At 42.3% G+C, this 13,122-nt stretch overlaps 1 protein-coding gene across 1 annotated transcript in view; it reads left to right on the top strand.

The window, feature by feature from the left end:
• The window catches only part of RPA2 (replication protein A2), a 58,310-nt gene that overhangs the window by 17,530 nt on the left and 27,658 nt on the right, over positions 1-13,122 (top strand). The window contains exons 5-7 of the mRNA XM_040424336.1: positions 4,289-4,363; positions 4,949-5,062; positions 5,833-5,952. Of these exons, the coding sequence (XP_040280270.1) occupies positions 4,289-4,363; positions 4,949-5,062; positions 5,833-5,952 (309 nt within the window). The remainder of the gene's footprint in view (positions 1-4,288; positions 4,364-4,948; positions 5,063-5,832; positions 5,953-13,122) is intronic.

Here is a 13,122-nt window from a genome sequence, read left to right as displayed (position 1 = left end):
CCCCCCTGTCATTGATCAACCCCCTGTCATTGATCACCCCCCCCTGTCATTGATCACCCCCCTGTCATTGATCACCCCCCCCTGTCATTGATCACCCCCCTGTCATTGATCACCCCTCTGTAAGGCTCCATTCAGACATTTTTTTGGCCCAAGTTAGCGGAATTTTTATTTATTTTTCTTACAAAGTCTCATATTCCACTAACTTGTGTCAAAAAATAAAATCTCACATGAACTCACCATACCCCTCACGGAATCCAAATGCGTAAAATTTTTTAGACATGTATATTCCAGACTTCTTCTCACGCTTTAGGGCCCCTAGAATGCCAGGGCAGTATAAATACGCCACATGTGACCCCATTTCGGAAAGAAGACACCCCCAGGTATTCCGTGAGGGGCATATTGAGTCCATGAAAGATTGAAATTTTTGTCCCAAGTTAGCGGAACGGGAGACTTTGTGAGAAAAAAATAAAAAATATCAATTTCCGCTAACTTGTGCCAAAAAAAAAAAATTTCTATGAACTCGCCATGCCCCTCATTGAATACCTTGGGGTGTCTTCTTTCCAAAATGGGGTCACATGTGGGGTATTTATACTGCCCTGGCATTCTAGGGGCCCCAAAGCGTGAGAAGAAGTCTGGTATCCAAATGTCTAAAAATGCCCTCATAAAATGAATGTGGGCCCCTTTGCGCATCTAGGCTGCAAAAAAGTGTCACACATGTGGTATCGCCGTACTCAGGAGAAGTTGGGGAATGTGTTTTGGGGTGTCATTTTACATATACCCATGCTGGGTGAGAGAAATATCTTGGTCAAATGCCAACTTTGTATAAAAAAATGGGAAAAGTTGTCTTTTGCCAAGATATTTCTCTCACCCAGCAAGGGTATATGTAAAATGACACCCCAAAACACATTCCCCAACTTCTCCTGAATACGGCGATACCACATGTGTGACACTTTTTTGCAGCCTAGGTGGGCAAAGGGGCCCATATTCCAAAGAGCACCTTTAGGATTTCACAGGTCATTTACCTACCTAACACACATTAGGGCCCCTGGAAAATGCCAGGGCAGTATAACTACCACACAAGTGACCCCATTTTGGAAAGAAGACACCCCAAGGTATTCCGTGAGGGGCATGGCGAGTTCCTAGAATTTTTTATTTTTTGTCACAAGTTAGTGGAAAATGCTGATTTTTTTTTTTTTTTTTTTTTTTTTATACAAAGTCTCATATTCCACTAACTTGTGACAAAAAATAAAAACTTCCATGAACTCACTATGCCCATCAGCGAATACCTTGGGGTCTCTTCTTTCCAAAATGGGGTCACTTGTGGGGTAGTTATACTGCCCTGGCATTCTAGGGGCCCAAATGTGTGGTAAGGAGTTTGAAATCAAATTCTGTAAAAAATGACAAGTGAAATCCGAAAGGTGCTCTTTGGAATATGGGCCCCTTTGCCCACCTAGGCTGCAAAAAAGTGTCACACATCTGGTATCTCCGTACTCAGGAGAAGGTGGGGAATGTGTTTTGGGGTGTCATTTTATATATACCCATGCTGGGTGAGAGAAATATCTTGGCAAACGACAACTTTTCCCATTTTTTTATACAAAGTTGGCATTTGACCAAGATATTTATCTCACCCAGCATGGGTATATGTAAAAAGACACCCCAAAACACATTCCTCAACTTCTCCTGAGTACGGAGATACCAGATGTGTGACACTTTTTTGCAGCCTAGGTGGGCAAAGGGGCCCATATGCCAAAGAGCACCTTTCGGATTTCACAGGTCAATTTTTACAGAATTTGATTTCAAACTCCTTACCACACATTTGGGCCCCTAGAATGCCAGGGCAGTATAACTACCCCACAAGTGACCCCATTTTGGAAAGAAGAGACCCCAAGGTATTCGCTGATGGGCATAGTGAGTTCATGGAAGTTTTTATTTTTTGTCACAAGTTAGTGGAATATGAGACTTTGTATGAAAAAAAAAAAAAAAAAAAAATAATCATTTTCCACTAACTTGTGACAAAAAATAAAAAATTCTAGGAACTCGCCATGCCCCTCACGGAATACCTTGGGGTGTCTTCTTTCCAAAATGGGGTCACTTGTGGGGTAGTTATACTGCCCTGGCATTCTAGGGGCCCAAATGTGTGGTAAGGAGTTTGAAATCAAATTCAGTAAAAAATGACCTGTGAAATCCGAAAGGTGCTCTTTGGAATGTGGGCCCCTTTGCCCACCTAGGCTGCAAAAAAGTGTCACACATCTGGTATCTCCGTACTCAGGAGAAGGTGGGGAATGTGTTTTGGGGTGTCATTTTATATATACCCATGCTGGGTGAGAGAAATATCTTGGCAAAAGACAACTTTTCCCATTTTTTTATACAAAGTTGTCATTTGACCAAGATATTTATCTCACCCAGCATGGGTATATGTAAAAAGACACCCCAAAACACATTCCTCAACTTCTCCTGAGTACGGGGATACCAGATGTGTGACACTTTTTTGCAGCCTAGGTGGGCAAAGGGGCCCATATTCCAAAGAGCACCTTTCGGATTTCACTTGTCATTTTTTACTGAATTTGATTTCAAACTCCTTACCACACATTTGGGCCCCTAGAATGCCAGGGCAGTATAACTACCCCACAAGTGACCCCATTTTGGAAAGAAGAGACCCCAAGGTATTCGCTGATGGGCATAGTGAGTTCATAGAACTTTTTATTTTTTGTCACAAGTTAGTGGAATATGAGACTTTGTAAGAAAAAAAAAAAAAAAAAAAAAAATCATCATTTTCCGCTAACTTGTGACAAAAAATAAAAAGTTCTATGAACTCACTATGCCCATCAGCGAATACCTTAGGGTGTGTACTTTCAGAAATGGGGTCATTTGTGGGGTGTTTGTACTGTCTGGGCATTGTAGAACCTCAGGAAACATGACAGGTGCTCAGAAAGTCAGAGCTGCTGCAAAAAGCGGAAATTCACATTTTTGTACCATAGTTTGTAAACGCTATAACTTTTACCCAAACCATTTTTTTTCCACCCAAACATTTTTTTTTTTATCAAAGACATGTAGAACTATAAATTTAGAGCAAAATTTCTATATGGATGTCGTTTTTTTTTGCAAAATTTTACAACTGAAAGTGAAAAATGTCATTTTTTTGCAAAAAAATCGTTAAATTTCGATTAATAACAAAAAAAGTAAAAATGTCAGCAGCAATGAAATACCACCAAATGAAAGCTCTATTAGTGAGAAGAAAAGGAGGTAAAATTCATTTGGGTGGTAAGTTGCATGACCGAGCAATAAATGGTGAAAGTAGTGTAGGTCAGAAGTGTAAAAAGTGGCCTGGTCTTTCAGGGTGTTTAAGCACTGGGGGCTGAGGTGGTTAAGATTGCTCCTCTGCTAGTTTACTATTTACCCGGCCTAAGGTTCACTCCACTGCTGGTTAGTTAGTAGTAGTCCGGCTGGCCTACTAATCAAGGCTACATTAGTTCAGTAGTTAGACACGGCATCAAAACCGTGAACGATCCGATTGCAGTGTCTACTATCAGAGAGAGACACAGACTTGTTAGCACATGGGAAGTCAATGTGCTGTGTTCATAGTGGGATGATTCTTCCATGATCCCACAACTCAGCTTAGTTGATAGTGGCACTGCAAGCGGCATGAAGGCAGCTTACTGCCTGTAAAGTGACAGGGGTAAGAGACAGTGCATGTGCTCTCCCTCTTGATTCACCGATCAATATTTGACTATACAGTGGAGTGGTTACTGTAATTTTAACTTAATTTTTTTGGTTCCTTAAGTATAAGTAAAATTAAAATAAAGGTATCGAGCACACGTTTTTTAACCTAAGTGAAGTATTAAGTTTCACCTGGGGCAAGATAGGTTCAACACCTGCCTAGGCATCTGTAAATAAACTCCTCTGCTAGTTTGAGGCCAAAACTGCTTTCCCTCACTTCCCATACACACTTGCTATAGCCAGCAGCTACCTGCCAGCCAATCAGATTGGATTACTGAGAGACACTCCTCCTCACTCTGAAGCCTAATGCTGGCATGCAGTGTGGAGGGGCCGCCCCTCTGTCTTCTGTTTCTACTAAAGGGAAGACAGAACAGCCATAGCAACGGTCTTTTAAGGGAGCAGGGGAAAGGGACAGAGGACATTAATGAGAGCTGTTACTCGGGTATACATGCCTAGCTCTAATAAACTAGATAATGCTGTCAGTAATCTAGAGGTGTATGTGTGTGTGTGTATATATATATATATATATATATATAATTTTATTAATTTTGGGTATATTGTGTTTTTGCAGGAAGCAAGCCATGAAAATGTAGTGGTGCCACCTGGAAGTTATGTGAAAGTGTCCGGTCATCTTCGCTCATTTCAGGTACAATCATCATGGTGTGGCTTTTATTTTTTTAGACCCTCCTTTCGTCATATGTTAAGAGTGGAAATACAAATATGAGTAACACAACCATTTTTTGGCTATTTTCATAACCTTTTGTGTGCAAGGCTACTTTCCCATAATATTTGATACATGCATACAGGAAAATGCTCCTGGCAGATACAGAAAAACCTGTTTATAGCCTTCTACATAAAGCAGGTCAGCATTTCAGCTGTTGTGAAACAACAACGCAGTGTGAGGAGCATGCTGGGAGAGCAGGTCACAACAGCTGGAGCTTCCTGATCTGTAGGCTTGACAGATGCAAAAACCACTTTCCTTTTGCCATATGCAGTGTTCATTCAACTGATGTGAGTGATTCTTGCAACTGTATGGCATACAGCGGTATACTTGGGACTAGTGTTGATTTAATCGAGCTTCTGATTATAGATCTGAAGTTGATTCGTTTAACACTTTGTGTTAATGATGTATGGAGACCTGTCAATAGTTCACAAAGTGTTTGCAAATAGTTTTCTGTATGCGCTTAACTTTTTATCATACATCGACAAATGTTTTTTTTGTTTCTTCTAGAATAAGAAAAGTGTTGTTGCGTTTAAAATTGCACCTATTGAAGACATGAATGAATTTGTGTCTCACATGTTGGAAGTTGTCCAGGCTCACATGAGTCTCAATGCCCAGAGTACTGTAAGTTCACAATCGATGCAAAGCAAGTGTTAGAGACTGTGTATTGCTTTCTATTCCATATACCAGGATTGGTATAGCTCTTGTATGATTCAGGCTAGTTTCACACTAGCTGTTCCCTGCTGGATGTATAGTGTTGGTGTAAAACTAGTATAGAACATGCCTGTCCCATGTTTTGTGAAACATCCAGGAAAATATCAATTTTTATTTTTTCCCCCAAGAAACTTGTAACCCACTTAAAACCACAGGTCATTACGAAAACTGCTATATGGTACTGGGTTGCAAAGGCAAAGTTGCCTTTCAGATAATTCTTTCTCCCGCTTTCTGGCCCAAGGTCAAGAGCAAGCAGCTAAAGTGTTATGTTAGAGCTTTCAATATGGGTAATGGGGAGAGTAGGAACTTTGATCTTCAGCCAATACCCGCAGGGGTATTGTGTATATACTGACGGATTCATTCCCATTCATCCACATTTGATGCGCATCCGTGTGGTCATTCTGCATATTATAGAGCAGGTCCTATTATCGTCTACATTATGGACGAAAATAGGCTTACCATTGATGGAAGTGAGAAAAAATATGGAATACACGGTGGAGGTATCTGTTTTGTAGACCAAAATACAGACAGTGGTGTGCAGGAGCGTTATTTACTGGTTGTTAGTACTGGCGCTATAATATCTAACTACTGCTTTTGTTTAAAATCAGTTGTCACTAATTTGACTGAAGACTGTCTAATAATCTATTTAACACTTCAAATTTTCTGTATTTTTAATTTAGCCTGGAGGTGGGGGAACTTCTGTGGCGCTCAGTACACCTGCGCGAGCGGGAAATACTGGCGGAAGCTTCACAGGAGGAGTCGATGCGCAGACAAATGGACTCACACCACATCAGAATCAGGTACTTAAAGCTTATTTATCATGCATTCTGACAAGGATGATTGTCTCTAGAGCCAAATACCAACACGCAAAGACTTTATAATTGTCTTCTCTCAAACCCATGTTAATTAAAATGTTAGTAGAAATATTCAGTCGGCACTTTGGAAGAAGGTGGTGGTGGTGCTTGTTTCCTGGGTTGCTGGCCCATACATCCAAGTAGAAGTGGATCAGCACTCGCCCTTTGATGCTAATCTTCACTTTATTGCCATAAACAGAATACAGGCAGATGTGACACGTTTCAGCTAAACAGCCTTCTTCAAACAACCTTTGTTTGAAAAGGCGGTTTAGCCAAAATGCATCACATCTCCCTGTATTCTGTTTGGCAATTAAAATGTTAGCGGCTTTGGTCACCATTTCCTGTACATCACAGGGATTGGTTTTGGTAAATGAAGGAAGTACTGAGTTAGCATAAATATTAGATGGTGTTAAAGCAGCCCTAAATTAGGGCATTTTAGATACTCTGGTGTTCCGGATCAATGTATCCCCCCCAGGGGTTAATATCCACGCGTGGCTGAGAGACTGAACACTGACACAGAAGTTGGTCAAAGCAATCTCTAACTTTATTTAAATCAGGTAAGCCGTATTATACATCTTCAGAAGAGGGCAGTCCTCACTGAGGCTTAAACATTGTTTCATTGGTCAAAAAGGAAGAAGAGATAAGAGAGAGGAGATTATTCACCTGCATTTGCGCAGTGAATACCACTTTGGAATGTGAACTAATGTAAACATCTCGTTATCATCGCCATTTTGGAATGGCTTCTATTCTAACAATAATACTGCATACGTCATATGTGACACTTCAAAGAGGTGCTTCTCTATAGGCAGTGAATAATATATATCATCAAGCCATTTGATTGGCATCTCTACCACACTCTATGGGACACTTGCAAGAAGATGAGAAATCAGACACTTCTTACAGCCCAGCTCTTTGCCCTCCCTCTTCTCTCCAGCCTTGAAACAAAGAGAGGGATTGGGGGGGGGGGGGGGGGGGAGGCACTTGGAGTAGAAAAAGTTTAACTCATTACAGTCCTAGATATACAAAAAATATAGAATAAAATTCACACATCTTTAACAATGGTGACGTTTAAGAAATGCAAACACGGGTCCTCAAAGTGTGTACAGAGTAATGTGTAGGGATGCTGTTTCAAAGAAGGCAAGTGATTAATTTGTCCGTATCTAATTAGCGGAACAGATGGTTTGACTTGCTAACATACACTATTTCAGGCTCAGATACTCTTAATGTTTTTTTTTCTGTTCAAATATCATGACCATACAAAATGCAAATCAGAATTTTACATTCAAGCAGGATCACGGGTCATATTACAAAGTCAGGACATATCATTGTCACAATAGTATAAAAGGTTAATACACATAAATCCACAACATCCCGCCCATCTTGAGACAGATTTAAAGTATTGCAAAGCATTGTCTAATTGCATTAAGGCAATAATAGCCGAAAGGTATCATATAGACCCAAGTATTCAGAGTAAATCCGATCCATAGCAATCCCCAGAATTAACTTGTATATTAACATGCATGTTTATCATCACCCTATATGACCCCTTATCCCTCTAGCAAGAGCTAGCCATGGGCTACACACCTCTGATCTATCCATCCAAAGGCAATTATGCTTAATATACACCCCTCTCTCCATCCTTATTACAATGTTCAATCTTGCAATAAATTCAGCAGCAGTAGGAGGAATAGGCTGTATCTATTTAGCAGCCAGCGTTTTACGTGCTTGATATAATCTATTAATTCCAGTGACAATATAGTCTTGTAAGTTATCAGTGTCAAAATACCAAGCAGACACATTCTAGGATCAAGCACATATTGTGCACCATATATCTTGTTAATTAGCGTTATTACATCACTCCAATACCGTTTTAGGGCACTGCAGCTCCATAACATATGGAATATCCCAGCCTCTTCCTCCCGGCATTTCGGACATGTAGAATCATCTCTATATCCAATTTTAAATAGAAAAGCTGGGGATTTATACGTTCTGTGCACCATATATAGTTGTGATCTAGCCGCTTCACTAAGGGACAAATTTAGGGTCAGAGCCAATGTTTCCTCCCACTGGGTATCTGTTATTACACCCACATCCTTCTCCCATTGCATTTTTTTTAATTTATTTTTTTATCCAATAATTTTTATTGACAGAGCAACTGTAAGCATACAGCAAAAATACATACATCGAGGTACAATAAAGTATAAGTACTACAACGTGCAATAAAACATTGGTTTCATTATACATAGTAGATAGTGAAATCCACCTGCTTGTCAAAGAAAGTATGGCTGTAAGCTTATGCTCTTATTTCTTGCTTTAATTAATTTAAAATTAAACCTGCTGCGCATGCGCACCAACTTGGCACAAGTAGCAAACAGACAACTACCCCCTCCCTCTGTGCAGTGTCCTCCCTGTTGGTCAATATAACTATAGTTGACCTCAACCTACCTATGTAACCCTAAATCAGGCCCAACATTGGCATACTATCTCGCACCCAGAGCCTCATCAAAACTTGTGAAGCCAGACCAGATTGTGTAACCCAGCACTCCCAATGTTTCCTAAATTTCTTGATAGCCCCTCTCTTTTTGTATATACCCCTTTCCAACCCAACCAAAGCGTTAACGGACCCCACCCATTCTTTTTTTTTTTAATTTTTTTTTTTTTAATAGCGTTTATTTAACACTTTTTTGCATTAAGTACAACAATCCCAAAGGGAAAAGGAACAATCTACATAGCCACAATCACCAACATAAGCGAATCCGGTAATGATCAATTGTACAGGTACTTCCTGACAGCAGGAGAGAAAAAAAAAAAGTAACTTTAATGAATGGATATCTATGTCGTCATAAGATTGACACCGGAGCCCACTCATCTCACACTCACGCACTCACACACGCTTGGGCAGTACAGTCCCCACTCCTAACACTCCCTCAAGTCGTGCCCTCAGCCTGCACCCATAGGCCCCAAATTTTGTCGAATCGATCCGGTACCCCCCTTGCTGCATATGTCAACTTGTACATCTGAAGGTCCTTATTTATAAGGTGCAACCACTGGTCCATGGTGGGGCATTTAGGTGGTTTCCAGTTCAAAAGTATGTTCTTTCTCCCATAGAACATTAATAGTCGCAGTTTTCTACTATATTTAGACTGAGTCGCATCGGAAACTAGCCCCAACACACATGTACCATAGGATCACAAATCCCTTGGAGCCCCAACTTCGCGTTGATGAAATTGCATACCCCCCTTCCAATAAACTTGCAATACCGTGCACAGCCAAACCATGTGGAAGAAGAATCCCCTAGCCTCCCCACATCTTCCACAAGCCGGATCCGATATTTGCCGCATATAATAAAGACGCAACGGAGTCAAATATACCATATGCATCCATTTGACTTGAATGAGCTGATCGCGGGCGCTTATAACAGACGTCCTCCACCCCAAGCGCCACTCCAGATTAGTCTTCCAACTGAGGGATATCCGCCGACCATCTAACGAAGGATCGCCGAATAGGTGACTCCTGCATCCTTACAATTTCTACATTAAAGGAAGAGATTGGTTTATATGGATGCGCCCTCCTGGCTACAGATTCCAGAGGGCCACACTCCAAGTTCAAAGACAAGGATTTAAATTGCGTTTCACAAGCATGTCTCAACTGGAGGTAGCGGTAAAAGCTCGCCCGGGGCAGCAGGAAGTCAGACCGCAAGCTCTCAAAGGAGCAAAAAAAAAACCTTATGATACAGTTGTCAGATACTTAATTCCTTTTCGAGGCCAGAACTCGAAGTCTGAAAGGTGCAAGAGTTCGGGAAGATGTGTATTGCGCCACAGGGGGGTGTATGGAGACCAGGACTCCCCCGTAGGGTCTTCAATATGTGTCTCCACAAACCTTACCCACGCCTCAATAACCGTCACCATGGCTTCCGTATACTTCCTGGGTCCTAAAGCCCCACCTCTCCTATACACCAGGTTCGTCAGAACTTCATAGGACTCCACTAGCGCCGCCTCGAGCACTACTGCCGGATTATTGGCATCCGCCCTGATCCACTAGGATGCATACATCAAGCGGGTTGCTACATAATAAACGTACATGTCCGGTAGTTGCAATCCCCCTTGCGAATACAAAGCTTTCAATGTTTTCCTGGCCAACCTTGGGGTTTGATGGTGCCATAGGAAACGGGACATACTTCTGTTCAAGGAGTCGAAATGTGACTTGGGGATCTTTACAGGGGCTGCTCTGTACACATACAATAGCTTGGGTAACAATACCATCTTAATGATATTGATTCTGCCTACAAGGGTTAAAGGGAGATTTTCCCAAGCTTCCAACTTGCGCGTAACGTATTCCATTGTAGGTCTCAAGTTCAACTGGCAAAACTGCCTCGGGTCCCTATGGATACAAATCCCTAGGTAAAGGAAACTGTCCACCACTCTCAGGGGAGACACCGGGGAAATATTTATGCCCTCATCTACATCTATCCTGCATAGACTAGACTTAACCCAGTTTACCCGTAATTCTGAGTACCTACCGTATCCATTTACAATATCTAACAGGGCTTCTAAGGATGGACCAGCATCAGCCAAGTACACTAACAGGTCATCCGCGTACAGTGACACTTTCTCCTGTACCCCGGCTATCGTCCACCCCTCTATCAGAGAGCTGTTATTGATCAGCTGGGTAAGGGGTTCCTTTTATAAGAGCAAACAATAACGGTGAGAGAGGACACCCCTGTCTGGTGCCTCTATACAGCCTAAAGGGACGGGAAAGAGATCCATTCACTCTGATACGTGCCGTAGGCGCCTGATATAACAATTGGATCCACTTGATAAAAGAATGAGGGAATTGAAGACCGTACATCGTTTCCCAAATGAAATGCCACTCTACAGAGTCAAAGGCCTTCTCATTATCAAGAGATGCCAGGACCCCCGAGCCAGCGTTGTCATGTCTGACCTGCAAGTTTGTAAATAACCTCCTGAGGTTTATATCTGTTGTCTTCCCGGGCATAAAGCCTGATTGGTCCGGGTCAATGATGAATAAGACTACCCCACTCAGTCGCTTGGCTAGAACTTTGGCTAAGATTTTAGCGTCCGTATTCAGAAGGGATATTGGCCTGTACGACGCACACTGGTCCAGAGGCTTCCCAGCCTTGTGAATCACTACGATGGTGGCCTCTCCAAAGGATGATGGCAACCCACCGGATTCATAGGCATAGTTAAAAAGTTGAAGCAAACGTGCAGATTGAAGATCAATATCCAACCTGTACCACTCTACCGGGAAGCTGTCCGGACTGGGGGACTTCCCCGCCGACATATCCTCAATCGCGGCCTTGATCTCCCCTTCATCTATAGGCCCCTCTAAATACGTCTTATCTGTCCTGGCCAAAGGTGTCAGGGGGATAGATTGAAGGTATGATCGCATCTCCTCTGGGGACAAGCTAGTTTTAGAACTATACAAATCGGTATAGAATTGAGCAAATTGTTCACATATATCCCCCGGGCGAAATACCTTCAAGCCATCCCCACAAGTAATGTGAGGAACTACGGTCTGTGGCACTTCTGTTCTAGCAAGAAACGCCAGGGCACTCCCGTTTTTATCGCCGTCTGAAAACACCAGGCGCCTTTGAAACAGAAGTCTCTTTTGGGTATATTCTGTCAAGTGTAAACTAAAATTCCTTTGTGCTTCATCCCATACTCTACAATTCTCTTCACTAGGATCCTGCGTGTAATTATATTCTTTCTCCAGGCTATCGCGTGGATCAAGGTGCTGCGCAATACCACTTTAAAAGCCTCCCACTCCACTGACGGATTGTCTGAACCCTCATTATTTTCCCAGTATTCTTTCATGCCTTGTTGTGCAGCCCAGGCCACTGGTAAAACCTCTAGCCATTTGCTATTAAGTCTCCATATTCTTTCGGCAGGTGCAAGTGGCTGCCTTAGGGTTACCATTAAGGGGGCATGGTCAGAGATGCCTCTTGGTAAATATTCTGCCACCGCTAGACAGGATAGCAAGTCTTTACTAAGAAACACTAAGTCAATCCGGGAGAGTGCAGCATAGGAGGCAGAGTAGCAGGAATACTGACGATCCCCAGGATGTAAGTACCTCCAACCCTCCGTTAGAGCAAACACCTCCGCCCAGGAACTCAACGCGTCACTATGGGTTCCACTGGGGCGAAGCCAATCCAGGATCCGGTCAAGGACAGCATTGTAGTCCCCGAACACAATCAGAGGCACGGGGGGCATACTCGTTTCATAATCTTGTCTAATTTCTCCCTCTGGAAGGGGGGGGGGGGGGGGACATAAACCCCTACTATGAGGTAGTCGATGCCTCTGATTGCAGCGTGGAGAATCACAAACGCCCCAGCATATCAGTCTGGACCAAGAAAGACCGGAATGGAAGGGACTTCGCCACCAGAATTGACACCCCTCTTGCCCTGGTATTATACACAGCATGATATGCCGCTCCCACCCAGGGCCTCTTCAGTGCTAGAAGTTTCTGCCCCTGCAGATGTGTCTCCTACAATATCAGAACATCGGGATTATGGTTCTTTAAAAAAAAAAAAAACTTGCTTTATTGAAAAGTAACAAGCAAGAAATACAATGAATCAATCATATATAAGTACAATGAATTACGCATCACTATGCATAGGTACAGTACAGAAATAAAGGATTTTACTCATCAAATGTTAATAGTCAAGACATATCAGAAGTGCAACATGACAAACTTCCATTTTAACAACATAATGTCTCACGTTAAGTTCTTTTCAGTGGACACTGATCTGAATTTGAATTTCTGGAGTATTTTGATGGACATTACAAAATGACTAAGCTATAGAATGCAGGTGAACTGCTGTAGCAGTCAGAGGAGAGTCACACCAAGGTCCCCATATCTCTTGGTGCTTCTGAGGGCATCCTCTACGGGAATACATAATCTTCTCAAAGGGAATTATATTATTAACAAGGGCCTTCCATTGGCTAACTGTAGGGGGGCCTGTCCGCCATCCATCTAAGAGCAATAGCTTTCCTGGCTAAGAAAAGGGCTTCCCTAATAAAGGTGAGTGTATAGCGTGGTCTTGAATCTTCGTCAATAATTCCCAAAAGGCAAACCTTCGGACAAACTTCTAAAATA

This window comes from Bufo bufo, chromosome 3 (genome assembly GCF_905171765.1).
Source record: "Bufo bufo chromosome 3, aBufBuf1.1, whole genome shotgun sequence".
Taxonomy (NCBI): Eukaryota; Metazoa; Chordata; class Amphibia; order Anura; family Bufonidae; genus Bufo; species Bufo bufo.
Note: the sequence above shows the minus strand (reverse complement) of the source record. Positions and strands in the feature narration are given on the sequence as shown.